Genomic DNA, 19,894 nt, shown 5'->3' on the forward strand with positions numbered 1-19,894 from the left:
ATCAAATGAAAGGCAATTTCATTATGGTGGTATACCAGTCACCTTTTTTTTTCCACTTTCAATCGAAGCATATACATCCGAAAATAGATTTGTATGTATAGCCACTTCAGTCGTACTCTTCCTTTCTCGAAAGTATCATTTTTTTCAATCCATTCATCATCCACCGATTCAGAAAATGCTCAAGTTTTCCATTCTCATAAGAGGCCGAAAACTTTATTGACAAGAGGTCGACACGATGTAATTCGTCATGCTCAAACATGAGCGGATCATTCGTTAAGGATGATTTATAAATCATCAAATTCCCACAAATGGAATGAAAAGTGGGTCCATATAAATGATCGAGACATCACAAACAACAACAGCCGTTCGGGGCAGGAATAAACTTGTGAAGAAGCTCACTTATCCCCCAAAGAAAAGTGACCCTACTAGCGTTTCACCTTTTTTCTATCCATTCCATGGAGGGATAAGCGGCTAATACTAAGATAATAAGAAAAGTAAGAATTTATCGACTCCTCATAATGAGATTATATATAACCCTCTTCCGGTCTGTCCCGCATGGAATGAGTTAGAGAAGATAAATAAGCAAGAACTTGCTGTATATTAAGAATATATTTCAGTGTGCTATTACATTTATAGGAGTATGAATTTATACAAAAATAAGATAAACTGAAATGTTAGAATATATAAAGATTATAAATACACTTAATATATGGAATATGAAAACAAGAGACTCAAGTGTGTTCTTTAATTGTAGAGTCTTTAATACCTTCCCTCAAACGAAATGGGGAGGCACACACCGTGAGTTTGTTACGCAATAAAGCAAATCGGTTTGATGCAAGTCCTTTGGTGAGGATGTCGGCAATTTGATCATCAGTAAGTATGTATCGAATGAAAAGAGATTTCTGAGCAACACGTTCACGAACGAAGTGAAAATCAATCTCTATATGTTTCGTACGAGCATGAAAAACTGGATTGGACGACAGAAATGCAGCACCAATATTGTCACACCATAGAGTGGGAGGTTGAAGTGGGGAGATACAAAGTTCACGTAGCAAGGATTGGAGCCAGATGAGTTCAGCAGTGGCATGAGCTAGAGCTCGATACTCAGACTCGGTACTAGACCGAGCAACAACTTGTTGTTTCTTTGAATTCCAAGAGATAAGATTGTCACCAAGAAATATGCAGTAGCCAGTTGTGGAGCGACGATCGTCCGGACAACCAGCCCAATCGGAGTCAAAGAAGGCAGATATATCGAGAGAAGATGATGGATGAATGAGAAGTCCATGATGAGGAGTATGACGAAGGTAGCAGAGTATTCTTTTTACTGCAGACCAATGAGTAGTGGTAGGAGACTACATTAATTGACAAGCACAGTTGACAGCAAATGCTAGTTCAGGCCGAGTATGCGTCAAATATTGGAGAGCACCAATAATGCTGCGATACAAAAATGGTTCAGGAAGAGTGTCGCCATCATGGCGAGATAAAGATGACCCAGAAGAGATTGGAGTATTAAGAGGTTTTGAGTCACTCATATTGGCTCGGATAAGAATGTCATTTATATACTTTGATTGAGAGAGAAAAATGTCGGAGGTAGATCGATGAGCTTCAATCCCGAGAAAATAATGTAGTGGACTTAAATCTTTAAGAGGGAAAATGTGGTTAAGTTGAGAGATGATTGAGGAGATGTGAGAGGAAGAATTACTAGTGAATATAATATCATCCACGTAGACAAGAAATAATGATGTAATTTGTGGAGAGTGGTACATGAATAAAGAAGAATCATTTTTGGATTCATGAAAACCAATGGAAAGAAGAGCATATTTCAAGGTAGTCCATAAAGTGCTTTGTGAAGTTTGCACACATGATTAGGATAATCAGGATGAGTGAACCCAGGTGGTTGAGACATAAAAACTTCCTCGTGTAGAGTTCCATATAGAAAGGCATTGCTAATATCGAGTTGATGAATAGGTCATTGACGAGTGATAGCAAGTGAGAGGATGGTTCGGATGGTAGTATGTTTGACAACTAGGCTGAATGTTTCAAGATAGTCAATGCCTTCTTGTTGATGAAATCCCTTTGCAACTAAACGAGCCTTGTGACGTTCAATGGAACCATCAGCTCTTTGTTTGATTTTAAAAACCCATTTGCAACCCACGATATTTTACGAGGATCGAGGAACAAGAGACCATGTCTTGTTTTGAATTAGAGCATTAAACTCATTTGCCATGGCAGAACGCCATTGAGTATCTTTATTGGCAGTGGAGAAACATGTGGGTGGAGAGGTGGAGATGGTGGCAATGTTGGCGTTATGAAGGGCACGAGTTTTGGCACGTGTGATCATATGATGAGAGGAACATTCAAGAGCATGTATAATAGTGGAAAGTCCACGTGTGAGAGTAAGAGGATTGATTGAAGATGAGTTGGTTGTTGATGATGGTTGATAGGAGTTTGATGTTGGGGAGTTGGTTGGTGAAGATGGATGGTTAGAGTTTGATGATGATGATGAGTGTTCGGATATTGAAGAAGATGGTAGTTCAGGGATTTGTGATGTTAAAATTGGGGAGATTGGAGGTGATGAATGTGGCAGAAAAGGAGAATGCAGTGTTGGAGAGACTGATAGTGTAGAAAGATTAGTAGATTCGGATAATGTACTTTTAAATGGAAATGTTTGTTCATCAAAAGTGACGTGACGAGAGATATATATTCTGCCGGAAGGAAGGTGTAGACAACGATAGCCTTTGTGATTTGGACTATAGCCAAGAAAAATACATTTTAGAGTACAAAGATCAATTTTGTGAAAGTTATATGATCGAGTGAGCGGAAAGCAGGAACATCCAAAGGTTTTAAGGAATAAATAGTTTGGAGGAAGATTAAAAAGAATTTTAAAGGGAGATTGATGAGGCTTACCATTTGAAGGAAGGCGGTTAATGAGATACGTACTTGTCAAAAACGCATTATCCCAATAAGATAGGGGCATAGAAGCATGAACAAGAAGAGTGAGACTCATTTCTGTAAGGTGGCGAATCTTACGTTCAGCAACACCATTTTGTTCACTTGTATGAGGGAATGATAGACGATGTTGAATGCCATGAGTTTCAAGATAAGATTTTAGACTCCTATATTCGCCTCCTCAATCAGATTGTAGAGTTTTGATAGATGTGTTGAATTGATTTTCAACAAGTGTCTTAAATTTAATAAAAGTTGACAAGACATCAGATTTTCTATAGATAGGATATAGCCAAGTAAAGCGGCTGTAGTCATCAATAAAATAGACAAAATATCGAAAACCGTTAGTAGAGAAAAGAGGAGCAGGACCCCAAACGTCAGAATGTATTAATTTCTAATGGAGACTTACAACGAGATTGAGAAATAGGAAAAGGAATTTTGTGTGTTTTTCCATATTGACAAGATTCACAAAAACTTAATTTCTTGTTGCCAATAATAGGTAAATTAAAAAAATACATAATAAAGGTTTATGTTGATGATGAAGGGTGTCCAAGACGATGATGCCAAGAGTTGGCAGATGAACGAGTTCCAATATGAGCTTGATGAGTGGGCGAATGGTTGATGATTGAGTTTAGGCGATATAGCCCATTTTTAAGTGTGCCGCGAAGGAGTTCCCTCTTCGTGACCTGATCCTTGACAATACAATAATTTGGATGAAATTCAAAAAATATATTATTATCGGCAGAAAATTTGTAAACACTTAGAAGATTTTTGGTTACTAATGGGGCATGTAATATATTACGTAGGTGAAGGTTTTTATTAGAACATGGAATGAATGATTACCCAATATTAGAAATAGGAAGAGGGTTACCGTCTCCCATTTTAATAGTTTATGTACCATTATATGGTGTTGAGAGGCTAAGATTGTCAAGATTCGTCGTGAGATGGTCAGTAGCACCAGAGTCGGGATACCAAGCTGAGTCATAAACAGAAGAAGGTGTAGCCATCATAGTAGAGTGTGTCGTTGAATTTTGATTCTGACGACGTCGGCAAGTTTCAATCGAATGACCTATAAAGTTGCAAATCTTACAAAACAGACCCGATCGACAAACATTAGCCGCATGACCAAAACGATCACACAATTGACATTGTATTTTATTTCTATTGGGCCCACGAGGCCCACGACCCAAATAGAAGGCCCATTAGTAAAAGGATACCCTGACCCGATAATAGAAGCCCAGTCGGAGTGTGAAAATTTAGATGAACTTGAAGGCCCATTTATTTGATATCCATTAGAATTATGAGAGCTTAATCTATTGACAGTTTCATTTTCTACACTATAATCACTCGGAGAGGGGATCGAACTTCGCGATCGTTGAAAGTGAGATGGTTTCGAAATCCCTCTCGATCCAAAAGCAATATTAGCGGTTGGAGAGTTAGAGTGGAGTGATTCAAGGCGAATCTCATGTGTAAGAAGCATTCCTTGGAGGTCTTCGATGGCGATGGGGTCAGTGCGAGTGGTTACCACTACAGTGAGAGATTCGTATTCAGAATCGAGTCATCTCAAAGCATTAATGATGAAATCTTGTTGAGATATGTTTTGCCCAGCACCAGCGAGACTATCGATGATTGATTTTATTTTCTGTAAATATTCGACCATCGGGAGTGAGCCCTTCTTTACCGTTTGAAGTTGAAGACGAAGCTGCATTAGACGAGCTTGAAATTGAAAGGCGAATTATTAGTATATTGTATATATCTTGTTACCTTGTTTAGATTCCTAGATTAGTGGGTTACCTTGTTTAGATTCCTAGATTAGTGGTTTACCTTATTAAGAGTCTTTTGACTAGTATATATTGTAACATTGTTTATCAATAATAACCATGGGATTAATCTCTATCATGGTATCAGAGTAAAGATCCTCTCAAGATCATCAATCGAATTTTTTTTCTCTTCCTCCCACCTTGCTGCCTCACGCACAAACTTCTAATGTCTGTCCCACCTACTAATTCAGACTCCTCCTCCAATCAAAGTCAGACGCCCACCACCATGTCTGTTTCTCAATACCACTCTGCTTTCTCTGTTAACAATCTCCGCTCCATAATTCCTATCACCCTAGAGATGGGTAGCGAGGAATATCTCTCTTGGGCAGACCTTCTCGAAAACCACTGCTTGATTCACAATGTTTACGAACATCTCAAACCAAAAACTCCCAACGCCTCCGAAACACCTTCAACATCTTCCGAGACCGACTCTCTTCTGTGGAAACGCCTTGACGCCCTTGTCAAGCAATGGATATTTGGAACAATATCCAAGGATCTACTAAACACGATCCAAAAACCTGGTATGACGGCTGCTCAGGCTTGGGAACGTTTAGCGAATATATTTCAAGATAACACAGGTTCTCGCGCTATGTATCTTGAAAATAGGTTTTCTCAAATTCGTCTCAATGATTTCCCAAACATGAGTGCTTATTGCACTGAATTGAAGATGATTGCGGATCAACTTGCTAATGTTGATTGCCCCGTTTCTGAAAATCGACTGGTGTTGCGTCTACTTGGGGGTTTGAATGAAAACTACGAAACAATCGCCACCATAATAGGTCAAAAGAAGCCTCTCCCATCTTTCTACGATGCTAGATCTGATTTGCTCCTTGTTGAAACAAGGAAGGATGAATTCGTCCACACAAACACCTCTTTTATTGCCTCGGACGATCGTAGCCAAGGCCGCGGAAACAACTCTAGCCAATCAGCCCGTGCTACCGGCCAGCAGCAGCAGCAGGGCACCTCTAGCGCGCAGGAACAGGCCGGCCAGGGCCGAGGACGCAGCCAGCGCGGCAGAGGACGCGGTCGCAACACCAGCCGCACATACCACCAGCAGCAGCAATTCTGGGCACCTCCTGGCCAACAGCAATGGGCACAGTGGGCGCCTGCGGGCTGGACAGCACCCCCTTGTCCCTACCCGACACAACAGATCTGGCCGCAGCAGCAAAGCGCCCCCTGGCACGCATCTGGTCAACAGCAACAAGGCGCCTCCTGGCGCGGTTCTGGCTATCAGCAGCAACACACTCGGACAGCAGGAGCAGGCGTACTCGGTTCTCGGCCACAGCAGGCCTACATGGCTGAGACGAGCCAGCAGCAGCCCCAAAGTTACGTTGCAACCGATATCAATCAGGCGATGCACACTTTATCCCTTACTCCGCCTGACGATACTTGGTACATGGATTCGGGAGCAACTTCACACATGACACCCAACTCAGGTAGTCTCTCGCCTTATTCTAATTTAAATTGTGTTAAAAATATCATTGTTGGGAGTGGACAGGAAATCCCGATTCGCGGTATTGGTAAAACTAACTTAAAACCACCCTTACCACCCTTACTTCTGAACAATGTTCTACATGCTCCCAAACTCATTAAAAATCTTATATCTATTCGTCGGTTTACTCGTGATAACAACGTCTCTGTAGAATTTGACTCACTTGGTTTTTCTGTAAAGGATTTCCAGACGGGGAAGGTTATCATGAGGAACAATAGCTCGGGGGATCTCTACCCACTCTCTCTGTCGAGCCAAAGCCAAAAACCCCCAACTAATTCTTCGTTTACTGCAATTTCGTCAAATTTATGGCATAATAGATTAGGACACCCCGGTGTCGATATTTTGCATTCTCTCAATAAATCAAATTCTATTTCTTGTAAGCCCGTTTTAGGGTCTAAACTCTGTGAGTCTTGCATCTTTGGTAAACAAGTTAAGTTACCATTTACCAATTCTGTCTCTTATACTACTTCCCCATTCGATATTATTCATAGTGATTTGTGGACGTCGCCTGTGCTAAGTACAAATGGACATAAATACTATATTCTGTTTCTTGATGATTACACAAATTTCCTTTGGACTTTTCCAATTGGAAACAAATCCCAAGTATTCTCCGTCTTCTCTACACTTCAAAATCAAATTCAAACACAATTTCAAAAGCCCATTAAAACAATCCAATGTGACAACGGAACTGAATATAACAACAGTCAATTTCGTACATTTTGTGACAAAAATGGTCTACAATTTCGCCTCTCTTGCCCCTATACTTCTCCTCAAAATGGTAAAGCAGAAAGAAAAATACGCACCATAAATAACATGATTCGAACATTGCTTACTCATGCTTCTCTCCCGTTAAATTTTTGGCATCACGCCCTCGAAATGACCACTTATCTCCTAAATATTCTTCCAAATAAACAAATTCGAAATTTCTCACCCACTCAACTTCTATATAACCGAACTCCTTCTTACTCTCACCTAAAAATTTTCGGTTGTCTTTGCTATCCTCTTCTTCCTCCAACCACTATTCACAAACTTCATAAACGCTCTACCCCTTGTGTCTTTTTAGGATACCCCTCTAATCATCGCGGCTACAAATGCTACGACCCAGCCTCAAAAAGATTTATCATCTCTCGTCACGTCATTTTTGACGAAACAAAATTTCCCTTTTCTCTTGTCCAAAACCCAAACTCAACTCACCCATCTCAATCCGAACCAATAACCATCCCAATACACATCCAAACCCCGCCCATCACCGAGTCCATTTCCCCACCAAACAACACTCCATTACCGAGCCCATTATCAACTCAACACACTCCACCACACCCACCATCACCCATCACCACTTCACCAGGCCCAAACCCAAACACGACCAGCCCGTCCACAAGACCAAACCGTCCAAATCATTCACCAACCATCATCAATCCAACACGGACAATACGAACCCGCGCAATGGATGGGATTGTCTGTCCAAAACGCATTTTCAATCTAAACACACTCACATCTCCATCGCCTATTCCCAAAAACCCAAAGTTAGCTTTATCAGACCCGAATTGGAAAGCCGCCATGGACGATGAGTTTAACGCTTTAATTAGTAATAAGACTTGGGACTTGGTTCCGCGTCCTCAGGGTGTTGATATTATACGATGCATGTGGATTTTTAAGCATAAAACTAACTCTGACGGCTCTTTTGAGAGGCATAAAGCCCGTCTTGTTGGTGATGGCAGGTCTCAGCAGATTGGAATCAATTGTGAAGAAACCTTTAGTCCTGTTGTCAAACCAGCCACCATACGAACTGTTCTGAGCATTGCTTTATCGAAGTCTTGGTCCATTCACCAAATGGACGTCAAGAATGCATTTTTACATGGTAATCTCAACGAAACAGTTTACATGCATCAGCCTTTCGGTTTTAGAGACAAAATCTTTCCCGACCATGTTTGTTTATTGCGCAAATCTTTATACGGCTTAAAACAAGCTCCTCGTGCTTGGTATCAAAGGTTTGCAGATTTTGTCTCTACAATCGGTTTTACACACAGCACGACTGATCATTCGCTTTTTATCTATCAACATGGGTCCGAAATTGCCTATCTACTCTTGTATGTTGATGACATTATCATTACGGCTTCGTCTGATCAGTTACGTCAGACTCTCATGAAAAGCTTAGGCGCAGAATTTGCTATGAAGGATTTAGGTAAATTAAGCTATTTCTTGGGAGTTGCTGTATCGTATACTAAGGATGGACTTTGTCTTAGTCAGAAGAAATATGCTGAAGAAATTATTGATCGTGTTGGAATGTCTACTTGCAAATCAACACAAACGCCGGTCGATACAAATGGCAAACTTGGAAAATCAACTAGTCCACCAGTCTCTGACCCCACTCATTACAGAAGTTTAGCCGGAGCACTACAGTATCTTACTTTCACACGTCCTGATATTTCATATGCAGTCCAGCAAATTTGCCTCCACATGCATGATCCGAAAGAGGCTCACTTGGCTGCCTTACACAGAATCATTCGATACTTACAGGGTACAAAGCACTATGGCCTTCATCTTTACAAATCCTCACTGTCTACACTCGTTTCATATACTGATGCAGACTGGGGAGGATGTCCAGATACCCGTCGCTCTACATCTGGCTATTGCGTCTTCCTAGGCGATAATCTTCTGTCTTGGTCGTCAAAACGGCAATCCACACTTTCTCGTTCTAGTGCTGAAGCTGAATATAGAGGAGTTGCCAATGTTGTCTCCGAATCCTGTTGGCTTCGCAATTTATTGTTAGAACTTCGTATCTCATTGGACAAAGCCACACTGGTCTACTGCGACAACATAAGTGCGATTTATCTCTCCCAAAATCCGGTCCAACATCAACGTACCAAACACATCGAAATGGACATACACTTTGTAAGGGAAAAAGTAGATAGAGGTAAAGTTCGCATTCTTCATATGCCTTCTCGTTTTCAAATCGCTGACATATTCACCAAAGGACTTCCGCGCATACTATTTGAAGATTTCAGAGACAGTCTCAGCGTCCGAGAATCTCCCGTTTCGACTGCGGGGGTGTATTAGTATATTGTATATATCTTGTTACCTTGTTTAGATTCCTAGATTAGTGGGTTACCTTGTTTAGATTCCTAGATTAGTGGTTTACCTTATTAAGAGTCTTTTGACTAGTATATATTGTAACATTGTTTATCAATAATAACCATGGGATTAATCTCTATCACGAATGTGCGTTCTAAAGCAGACCAAAGGTCTTTAGATGTAGTGCATGATTCACCAACCACTTGGGCTAGAATGGATTCTGAAAGGGTGGAGAGAAGCCATGAAAGGATCCTCTGATCTTGTTCCTCCCAAATAGTAAAAGTAGGATTTGGAGTAAGGACACTAGATCCGTCAGCAGCATCGGCTTGGAGAAAGGCTTTAGGGGCAGAATTAGTTCCAGTAACATATGAATAGAGACCATAAACTTTTAGGGTATATAAGATTTGAGAGTTCCAAATAAGAAAGTTTTGTTGATCTTGTTTAATGGATGTGAGATTGTGGAAGAGATGAGTGGTTGAAGCGAAAGAAGATGAAGAAGAGGCCATGGATACAGTGGTTTGTTAAAACCGAATAATGGCTCTGATACCAAGTTAGAGAAGATAATTAAGCAAGAACTTGCTGTAGATTAAGAATATATTTCAGTGTGTTATTACATTTATATGAGTATGAATTTATACAAAAATAAGAGAAACTGAAATGTTAGAATATGTAAAGAATATAAATACACTTAATAGATGGAATATGAAAATCAAGAGACTCAAGTGTGTTCTTTAATTGTAGAGTCTTTAATAGAATGAACTTATAATCATGAAATCTACTCGATCATTAGTAATGTGTCATGAGAAATGGTATAAAAAGTCGTCGATACACTTCTTGATAATGGAGGGGATTAAACAGGAACAAGAGGGTCCACCCAACTTTATTTTCTTCCGGCGAAGTAAATTGACCTAAAGTTAAGATAAAAAGGGGCGTCAAGATATGCTTATAGGACTCTATATATTAACGAGCGATAATCATCGAGAAATTAGTGTAAATCAATATAATCCATGTAATTGCCCACGTGAATAGGAGTGAAGCCCTGCAACTAACAGACTTGCTTGGAGAAGGCTTGCGCACTTTTCACACCCTAAAAATAAGGTATTTGAAAATAATTGGCTGACAATGAAGAAGGAAAATCACAGCACCTAACCAACTGAGAGCTAACCTATATGAATTAGTTGTAGAAAGTGTAGCTTTTCTAAATAAGAAAAGGAGTAAAAAATAGTATTTTAGGAAAGAATAAAATAAATATGACAATAAAAAAAACTCATATTGAATTAGTGTGAAGCTGAACATTAGAGACAAAAGGAAATATGGCTTGGAAGATGTATCACAAGAAGATTTTGCTAAACCCAACTCAGTATTTAAAGAGATAAGTTCAATAATAATCCTGTCAAATGAGGGGGTGAGGGGGAGAAGGTGCCTGTTTAAGAGAGAAGCTTTGGTAGACTGAAATTCATCCCGGAGAGTCTAAGAAAATTGAGTAAGTCTCATAGTATTAGAGTAGTCAACGAACTTATTAGTATCATCAATGCAAGTATCATCAATGCAATCTCATTGTGGTTTAGACATGACCAGTTATCTTTGAGATAAGTCATCCTAGAATAAAAGTTACCAATAAACTTACTCCTATCGCATGTTATAAAGATTACGCATAAGCAAAGTTTGCGCAAAGTCTGTTGAAGGTACAACTGAACTGACTGATGTTTTTGTCTGTACCAATTTCAAGATAGAGCTTTGTTGTCAATCGTCAAATGTAATTTACGACAATATCTGAAACGTGCTTATGTTAACTGGAGTTAGTTGTACACTTACATTCGTCTAAATAATTTTTTTTATATATATTTTTGTTTATACCATTTATTTGATTAATTACATTAAACTAATGAGCCCTATTCAAAAGTCAATACTTTAACTTTAACGATGTGATCACTGATCAGTGCAAACTTTTTGATACACAAAGTATAAATTAAAAAATTTAAGAGAATCTATGCCTCTTGTCTTTTTTCTTTAATTATAATATTTTTATTTCTAATGTTTCTGTAAGAAAATAATAACAATAATGATTAAATAATGTAAGCACGATGTGCTTGATATGTTAAATTATTCAGTTTATCATTATTATTTGTTTTTAACTATCTAGTTGATTTGTTAAATGTTAAAATATATTTAATTTTATTTATTGGTAATAAAATCTTAAAACTAAAACTTGATGTGGGGGCTGAACCTAATTATTTGAGACACAAGAATGGAAATTAGATAATGAAAGAGAAATGAATTAACCCTGCCTTTCTCCCTTGTCTTTTATATTTTGTACCGAATTTAAAGCAAAGCTGACATAAGTGGAATTATCTTTACGGTTACAATTGACCTTACCACTTTTTACTGTGCCTTGTCTTTTATTTCTTTGGTCAAAATCTGTCTACAATTGGTAGTAGTGATCTTGAAAGAAAGAAAAAAATTCCAAACAAGTTGCATCTTAGCGACGTGGTCAACTCAACTCCAAACAAAAATAATTGTCAATATTTATAGGCTTTAATACTTTTTCAATTTATAATAAATATATTAAAAAATAAAAATTATGAGTTTTAAAATATTAAATTTTTTGTTTGATTTTTACTTAAAACGTCCTACTAAAATAAAAGTAGTTGTTATACGATGTTATCCTACAATCTTATATAAAAATAATAATAATAATAATTAAATAAAAGTAGTTATTATACGATGTTATCCTACAATCTTATATAAAAATAATAATAATAATAATAATAAATATGATACTACTTATGACACTACTTTTTTTTTCTATCCAAATGTTAATTTTTTAAGTTTAGAAGTGATTTGCATATATAATAGAAGTCTAGGAGCTTTATTTAGTTACTCACATTTGTAGGACCAATTTAACTTTTTTATATAAATTTAAATCAACTTATAATTCAATTCAAGTATTCATTTACTTTCAAATATATATATTATTAAATTAATATAATACACATAATTGAATAATTTAACCTTCACCATCAAAGAACATATGTCTTAGCAAATACCTATTATACAATTTTCGCTGGATAATCTAATTTGAGTTAGAGAAAACAACTCAAACATCAATAAAAGGAAGACACGTCTCTAATCTCTATTATATTTTCCTTTTAGTTGGTAATCAAAGTTTTTTAATCTCATCATCCCCAAACCATCAAATTCAATGAATCCCACAAAATGTCATTTGTACAAAAAAAAGATTACAATAATAATAATAATAATAATTTAATATATATTTAGAAAATATTTTACTTAAACATTAATTAAAACACAAATAGTCCAAAAAAGTATATATAAATAAATAACATATAAAATGTTTAGTTATAGGTGTGTGGAGGACATATTATTAAAAATAAAATATTATTCATAAAAGTACAAGAGGTTAAAACATGAATGTTAAAAATTATTTGAAATGTGAAATATAAATCTCAAAACTTGTTCATGAAAATATAATTATTTAATTGTATTACTATAAATAAAAAAGTAGGAGATAGATAAGTTTATGATAAATGAATATCAATCTAGCTACAAGTCAAGGATATATTAATAGTAATATGATAAAATAAAATAAAAATAATAATATTTAATAAAGCGTGTCGACGAGTCAAATTACGTTACGGTTTCTCCGAAAGGTCGCACACGGCCAGAAAAGTGAATAAAAACCCCATACGAGATTCGGCTTCAGTTGGTAGGTAATATTGACTAAGTCCCCACCCACCTCCCACAAGACGCCATTGATAACCATCTTTAAGCTTTCTTTATCTATAATCTATTCCACAGTAGAGAGAGATAGAACACTTCCCAACATATATTATCCAATGTGGAGATCTTCCGGCGGCGTTTTTCTCAGACACGTCACGTCGGCGGTCCGGTGCCGGCCGAAGACGACGTCTTTACCCATCAGGCCGTTTCGGGTTTTCGATCCGGCAAGGCTACTGGCATCACCCTTTTCGTCTGATACTATTAATTTTTCCGGCGGAGGAGAACGGAAAGAAGATGCTGCTAAGGGGGGACTTGGGGAATTGATATCGTCTGAGGAAGCGAAGAAGCTGATGAGATTGGTGAATGTTGAGGAGTTGAAGAAGAAGCTTGGAATGGATGGGAAGGAGATGATCGGGTATTCAGAGCTTATTGAAGCTTGCGAACAGATGGGTGTTGCTAAATCCAAAGATGAGGCAGCTTCATTTGCTCGTGTTCTTGATGAAGCAGGGGTCATTCTTCTGTTTAGAGATAAAGTTCATCTTCATCCTCACAAGGTCTTCCTTTTCTTTCTTTCTTTATTTCTTCTTCATCTTCTGTTATCTTCTTTCTTTCTTACATAGATAGATCTATGACTATCAGGTGGTAGATCTGGTAAGAAAAGCTGTGCCTTTTGTTCTGACATCAGAAGAAGATGATCCTAGAAAGAAGGAACTTGAGAATCTGCAAGAAAAGAAGGAAGAAATTGACATGTTAGCACATAAGCAGGTAAGATATATCCTATGGACAGGGTTAGGGTTAGCTATAACTCAGGTTGGACTCTTCTTTCGTCTCACTTTCTGGGAATATTCGTGGGATGTTATGGAACCTGTTGCCTTCTTCACTACAGCTACTAGCATAGTCATCGGTTATGCCTATTTCCTCTTCACTTCTAGAGACCCAACTTATCAAGATTTTATGCAAAGGCTCTTCTCATCTAGACAGAAGAAACTTATCAAGATGCACAATTTTGATCTTAACCGTTTAATCCAATTACAAAAGACATGCAATCATGGTGTTGTCTCTTCTTCCAAACTACACAACATCACAACAGGACAATCAGAACAGCTTCTCCATTAATCTTCTTATTTTAACATACAATAATTGTAACCCATTTTGAGATTAGCATTCAGTCCCCCATAAATTGACCTAATCTAAATGGGCAGGGATTGTAATGTTTTCTAATCATTACTTATACACAACTTATTTTGCTAGCTGGAAAGGACTTCTTCAAGAAACATGTTTTCTTAACTTTTGCTTCAATACATAAACTTATCAATAGTATGTATGTGTGTCACTGTGTTTAGTTTTTAAACATTTCTTGATCTATAAACAAAAGTAAAAGTCTTTATAGACCTTGTTTTGACCTTATTTTTATATGGGTTGCTTCAGATTGAATTCAAATACATTTTTATATATAAAAAGATTGATACCCTTAATAATCTTCATCAAACAAAGTTAGGAAACAAAACAACCACTTGATTATTCAAATAACCCTAAATCAAACAAGGGCTTGGTTATCACCCACTAAACTTGCACCAAATATTCAATTGAAACAAGTCTTTTAGTCACATCTAAGGAAAAATGTATTCTCCATATTCAAGGCAAGTGATCCAACCACATGAATGGTCTAAATCTATCTAGTGGGAGAGACGTGTCCTATATTCACCTGCTTCTCGAGTCATCTCCTCTAGAGTCCTGTCTTTCCTTTCCTGATCCAAGTCAAGCTTCTGCTTCAATTCCTTCTCCTCATCATCAATCTAAAACACAAATGCAAAACAAGGAATTTTAATACAGAACAAATCCATGATTTAGGGTTCCAGAACTAAAGAAATGTGGTCTTACAGCATCATATACATCATCGTTTCTCCCAAAGTCGTCAGTTTTCCTGGGAAGGATGTGAATGTGAACATGAGGAACCGTCTGTCCTGCCTGTGGACCATCCTGAGTTTTCAACAAATGACAAAACACAGACACGTGATAATTGAATGAATCATGTACCAAGAATGTCCTAATTGGTGTTCTCTAGTGCTAAGAAAAACTTTTGAATGAATACACCATCTTACTTGGATTGTGAAGGTCAAGGATGTTGCTTTGTGGTAGTCCTCAAGCATCATTCCAATCTTCTTTGCAATAAGCCATAGATCAATTATCTCGTCATTAGTGAGATCGGAATAGCGCTTTACATCACGCCTTGGACAGACGAGAACATTTGCGTATAGTCAAGTCAACAATTAAAAAGCTCAACACATTCACAATATGCTTGCAAAATTATAAATATAGTGAAACAGATAAGAAATGCTCTAAGGATATGACCTGCAAAACAATGAAAATATAGCACTAATAAGTATATAGCATTAGTAACAAAAGGGAGAGTAATCATAGTGCTAAAAGCCAAAGAGACACAATCTAGACCTACTTATTCATTCCTTTCAACCGTCCTAATTGCTTTTAAGGGTTTCGGGTTTAGGTTTTGAAAATTCGCATTACGTATACATTTCACATCTCCTTCGGCTGCTGGTTTCAGGTTTTGAAACGAATGACTAGCTTATGTAAGTGGCAGATAAATGGACTTATAATAAGAGACTTTGACTACAAACATTAGAACTGTTAAACGGAAGCGTAACTCACCAGGAACAACAGGGCGAAGATTGACCATGGCGTAAGAAAGATCGGATAGATAGAAGACTTCATCCTTGTGGATCTTGTAAGGTCCAAACATGTAGAATTCCAAATCCATCTGTTCCAATTCCAAACATAGTGAATCAAGTGTGAGAGGGATAACATAAACAAAATCGAGAGACTGATTCAGATGTATACAAAGCTTTGGATATGACTTATACCGAGCCGGAACCGGAGCCGGTACCGGAGTTTGAGTTGAAGGTGGACGGATACTGGAAATGGAGGCCTATCGGAGTCGCCGGAGAGAATTGCGCTTTACAATCCAAATATTTTTTGCTGGGATTTTTTTTACTTTTACTCTGATTTCAACCTTTTTCTTTTTTGACTAATTTTTATTTATTTTACTTTTTAATCTAAACCCTATCTTACATTGAATTTCATTTGACAATTATTTTTAACATTTATGATTTATAAAACTTCAAATATATAACCCAACCATGCCCACAAACAAGCCAGTTACATTTTTTCAAAATATATTTAAAGTTGGACCTTCTAACTTTCAAATGACGTTCCTGCGTGACGCACCCTGCGTGACGCACCCTGCGTGACGCACCCTGCGTGACGCACCCTGCGTGACGCACCCTGCGTGACGCACCCTGCGTGACGCAACCAACCAATCAACCTGCATTCAACGAATCAGGGCGAATCAATGACGTTCTGTAAAGGAAATCCACACAAACAATCATATGTATAGGAAATCAACACAAACAATCATATGTAAACGAAATAAACACAAAATATAAACGAATATAGTGGAAATTTTTGTTTCGGCCGTCGTCGTTCGCCGTTGGAGCCGCAGTTCGCGTTTGGAAGTTCTTCGCAGCTATAGACCATTGAATATGGTGGAATGATCGACGGTGCCTCTTCGATTGGTTCTTCGGCGATGAAAAAGAAGAGAAAGTCTTCTCCGCCGCTATTAGGGTTCACGGCGGAGAAGACGGGAAGAAAGGGGCTGGATGAGAGAGAAACTGAAACGAAAATGAAAAAAAATTAAGTCTTTATAGGGTTCAGGGTGCGTCACGCACCTGGAGGATGCGTGACGCATGGGTAAAATGGTCATTAAAAAATTTGGGGGTCACCAGCGCTATAAAAATTAGTGGCCCGCACCATCGGCTATTTGGCCCTATTTTGGGGTCATTTCCTCAAATTTCCCCTAATATTTTGTATTTCTAATTTAGCGTCCACATGATCACTCAATGGTTTTGGATGGTTTTCAAACTAACATTAGATTTCTCAAATTAAACTAAATGTATGATCATTCATTCTCAAACCAATTTAATGAAACTCAATTTTTTTTTATTACATTTAAAATTTATTATATATATATTTATTTTAATTGTTATTTTTATAAATTGAATATATTTAAATTACTATTTTTATAAATTTGATTATTTATATTTTGATGTATAATTTAAATTATTATTTTTTTTATAAATTTGATTATTTATATTTTAATATATATATATATATATATATATATTTACATTTTAATTATTATTTATATAGAATAATAAATATTTCTTTTAAAATTCTAATAAATAATTGATAAATACTAATAAATTTAAAATATTATTATGGTTAATATATTTTAAATTTATTAAAGTGAATATTTATTACACTATATAAATAATAATTCAAATGTAAATATATATATATTAAAATATAAATAATTATAAATTATAAAAAATAATAATTTAAAATATATATCAAAATATAAATAATTTAGTTTATACAAATAATAATTTAAATATATTAAATTTATAAAAATAATAATTTAAAAATATATATCTATATATATATATAATGAATTTAAATATAATAAAAAAATTTGAATTTGAACAGTAAATTAAGTTAGTTTGAGAATTAATAAATAAAGTAGGTTAGTTTGAAAAACCATCCATACTAAGTTAGTAGGGGCAAGTGAAGTGGGTCGGTATGTATATTGTAAATTTTTTATTCATACCGTATACCGTAATAGAAAAATCATTATTTCGATATACAGAAATCTTAGTATTAAACAAGTAGCATGCCGATCATACATATTATTGACATTATATCGCAATTTCGGTATCGATATTATATCATTCATACTAGAATAATATTAAAGTTTAATTATATTTTAATTTAATTTTAAAAAATTAAGTTGGTATAATTAATTAATATCAAATATGTTTAGAGAATAAAATAAATATATTAAGATTAGAGATAAATAATAGTTATACTTTTTAGTTTCAAATCTATTAAATAAATAAATAAATCTATTAAGATTAGACTGATACTTAAATTACGGTTACCGAAAGTTTAATTATGCGTAAATTTAATTATTAAAACGAAAATTAAAACTTAATTATAAATTTTATGTTGCTATATATATATGTCGATATTTTGAAAATCTGCATTTACTGTATTTACTGTACCAATAATTTTGATATCGATACCATACTTTTTTTGGTATATCAAAAATATCGATATTTTCAATATTTTGTAATACGGTTTTTCGATATACCGAAAATATCGGTAATTTTCTCTCCCTATAAGCATGATAAAAATCGTGTTTAAAAGAAAAGAATAAAAACGAATTTGATTTTCAATTTTTTTAAAAAAAATAATCTTAAGTTAAAATTGTGAGTAATAATAATAGAGAACTAACTTCCAAAATAAAAATAAATGATCATAAACAATGATAATAATAATAGTAAAAGACAGAATGAAAGCGACACCCGATTTAACGTGGTATTCAGCAAAAGCGCTGACTAATCCACGGGCAGAGCCACTGAAAAATATTTCACTATAATCGTTAACACGGATTACATATACTCAAAATAGTTCAAGAGAAAACTAACACTCAAGCCCTTTATTTATAGGGTCAGGTCAAGACATTTTTCTTGCTCACTTCCTATGTGGGACAAACACCCAAAAAGAATATTCTAGGCAAAGAAACCAACAAATCTCCACATTGACTTGAATATTTTCCCAGATGTGCCAGATGCATTATATTGAATGCCCTGATAAACAAAACAGATGCATTACACTGAATGCCCAAATGTGACCTGCTCTGCCTCAGGCCTTGCCCCTTCAAGGGCAATCAACAACTTCTAACATTGAGCAAGTTCAAACAGTGTTGAAACTTGCTCTGCGGAACTGACTTGGTAAACATATCACACTAGTAAAAAAGTAACATTTAAGGGCGGTTTTTACCGCCGTTATTGTATAATTTACCGCTGCTAAAAGACAATTACGGCGGTAAAATTACTGTAGTCAACCGCCGTTAATAGTTCCGCCGTTAAAGAGATTTTGACAATTAAGGGCGGTAAATTTACCGCAGATACTAGCTTTTAACTGCGGTTTATAAAACCGCAGTTAATAGTCTCTAACTGCGGTTTATAAGACCGCAGTTAATAGTCTCTAACTGCGGTTCCTAAAACCGTAGTAAATTATTTACTTATAAAGGCGGGATTTTCACTGCAAGTAATAGTTTCTAACTGCGGTTTAAAAACCGCAGTTAATAGTGGCTATAAAGGCGGTATAAAAACCGTAGTTAATAGTTATTTTTAGCGTAAGTAATAGTCTTTAACTTCTGTTTAATAACCACAATTAATAGTGTTCATAAGTTAACAGTTAGTTAACTATATAAAAACAATATTTTTATCACAAATAATTGTCTCTAATTACTAATTAGAATTTAAAAATAACTGATAGTTATAAGTGTAGTTAATAGTCAATTGTCAACAATAAAAATCATTCAAAATAATATTATATAATTAACACTCCATTTTTATATTATAATATTACCTAAAAATATAATTATATCCAAATATAATTACATCAAAATATAATTATATAATATTTAAAGTCATACAAAATAAACATTATTATATCAATAAAAATGATGATCAAATTCCAAAATTTGAAACAACTTTTCTTCCTTCTCCCTCTTCCTTTTCTTCCTTCTCCCTTCCTTTTCTTCCTTCTCCCGACCTATAAAAGATTCAAATACAAATTTATCAATTAGTAACAAATTACACTTTTTTACTCTCTTTTAACAAGCAAGAACTATGTAAAATATTTCCTATATTAAATAAATTGATATAAATTACATTTG

General features: G+C 35.7%; 2 protein-coding genes across 3 annotated transcripts; one reads left to right on the top strand and one right to left on the bottom strand.

The window, feature by feature from the left end:
• The first annotated feature begins 13,053 nt into the window (after window positions 1-13,053).
• On the top strand, window positions 13,054-14,339 carry LOC124920991 (calcium uniporter protein 5, mitochondrial-like). The gene is made up of 2 exons (XM_047461587.1): window positions 13,054-13,628; window positions 13,714-14,339. Exons 1-2 carry the CDS (start codon window positions 13,191-13,193, stop codon window positions 14,188-14,190), a joined length of 915 nt encoding a protein of 304 aa, XP_047317543.1. The 5' UTR covers window positions 13,054-13,190; the 3' UTR covers window positions 14,191-14,339.
• LOC124920993 (bifunctional bis(5'-adenosyl)-triphosphatase/adenylylsulfatase FHIT) lies at window positions 14,191-16,074 on the bottom strand. Of its 2 annotated transcripts, none has more exons than XM_047461588.1 (5): window positions 15,954-16,074; window positions 15,740-15,850; window positions 15,177-15,323; window positions 14,956-15,054; window positions 14,191-14,870 (listed from the first exon to the last, which is right to left on the bottom strand). In XM_047461588.1, the coding sequence occupies exons 2-5, from the start codon at window positions 15,848-15,850 to the stop codon at window positions 14,751-14,753; spliced, it is 477 nt and encodes a 158-aa protein (XP_047317544.1). In that variant the 5' UTR covers window positions 15,954-16,074; the 3' UTR covers window positions 14,191-14,750. The 2 variants fall into 2 exon arrangements, with proteins under 2 accessions (XP_047317544.1, XP_047317545.1); XM_047461589.1 differs by having other exon boundaries at window positions 15,931-15,993.
• Window positions 16,075-19,894: the final 3,820 nt, after the last annotated feature.

This window comes from Impatiens glandulifera, chromosome 1 (genome assembly GCF_907164915.1).
Source record: "Impatiens glandulifera chromosome 1, dImpGla2.1, whole genome shotgun sequence".
NCBI classification, from domain to species: Eukaryota; Viridiplantae; Streptophyta; class Magnoliopsida; order Ericales; family Balsaminaceae; genus Impatiens; species Impatiens glandulifera.

Excerpts from the sequence above, each read along its gene's own strand:
- LOC124920991 (XM_047461587.1), top strand. The coding sequence starts at position 13,191 with ATGTGGAGATCTTCCGGCGGCGTTTTTCTCAGACACGTCACGTCGGCG. Across the intron at positions 13,629-13,713 it reads TTCATCTTCATCCTCACAAG|GTGGTAGATCTGGTAAGAAA; the intron begins GTCTTCCTTTTC and ends TATGACTATCAG.
- LOC124920993 (XM_047461588.1), bottom strand. The coding sequence starts at position 15,850 with ATGGATTTGGAATTCTACATGTTTGGACCTTACAAGATCCACAAGGAT. Across the intron at positions 15,055-15,176 it reads CCTTGACCTTCACAATCCAA|GATGGTCCACAGGCAGGACA; the intron begins GTAAGATGGTGT and ends TTGAAAACTCAG. Across the intron at positions 14,871-14,955 it reads ACGATGATGTATATGATGCT|ATTGATGATGAGGAGAAGGA; the intron begins GTAAGACCACAT and ends TTTGTGTTTTAG.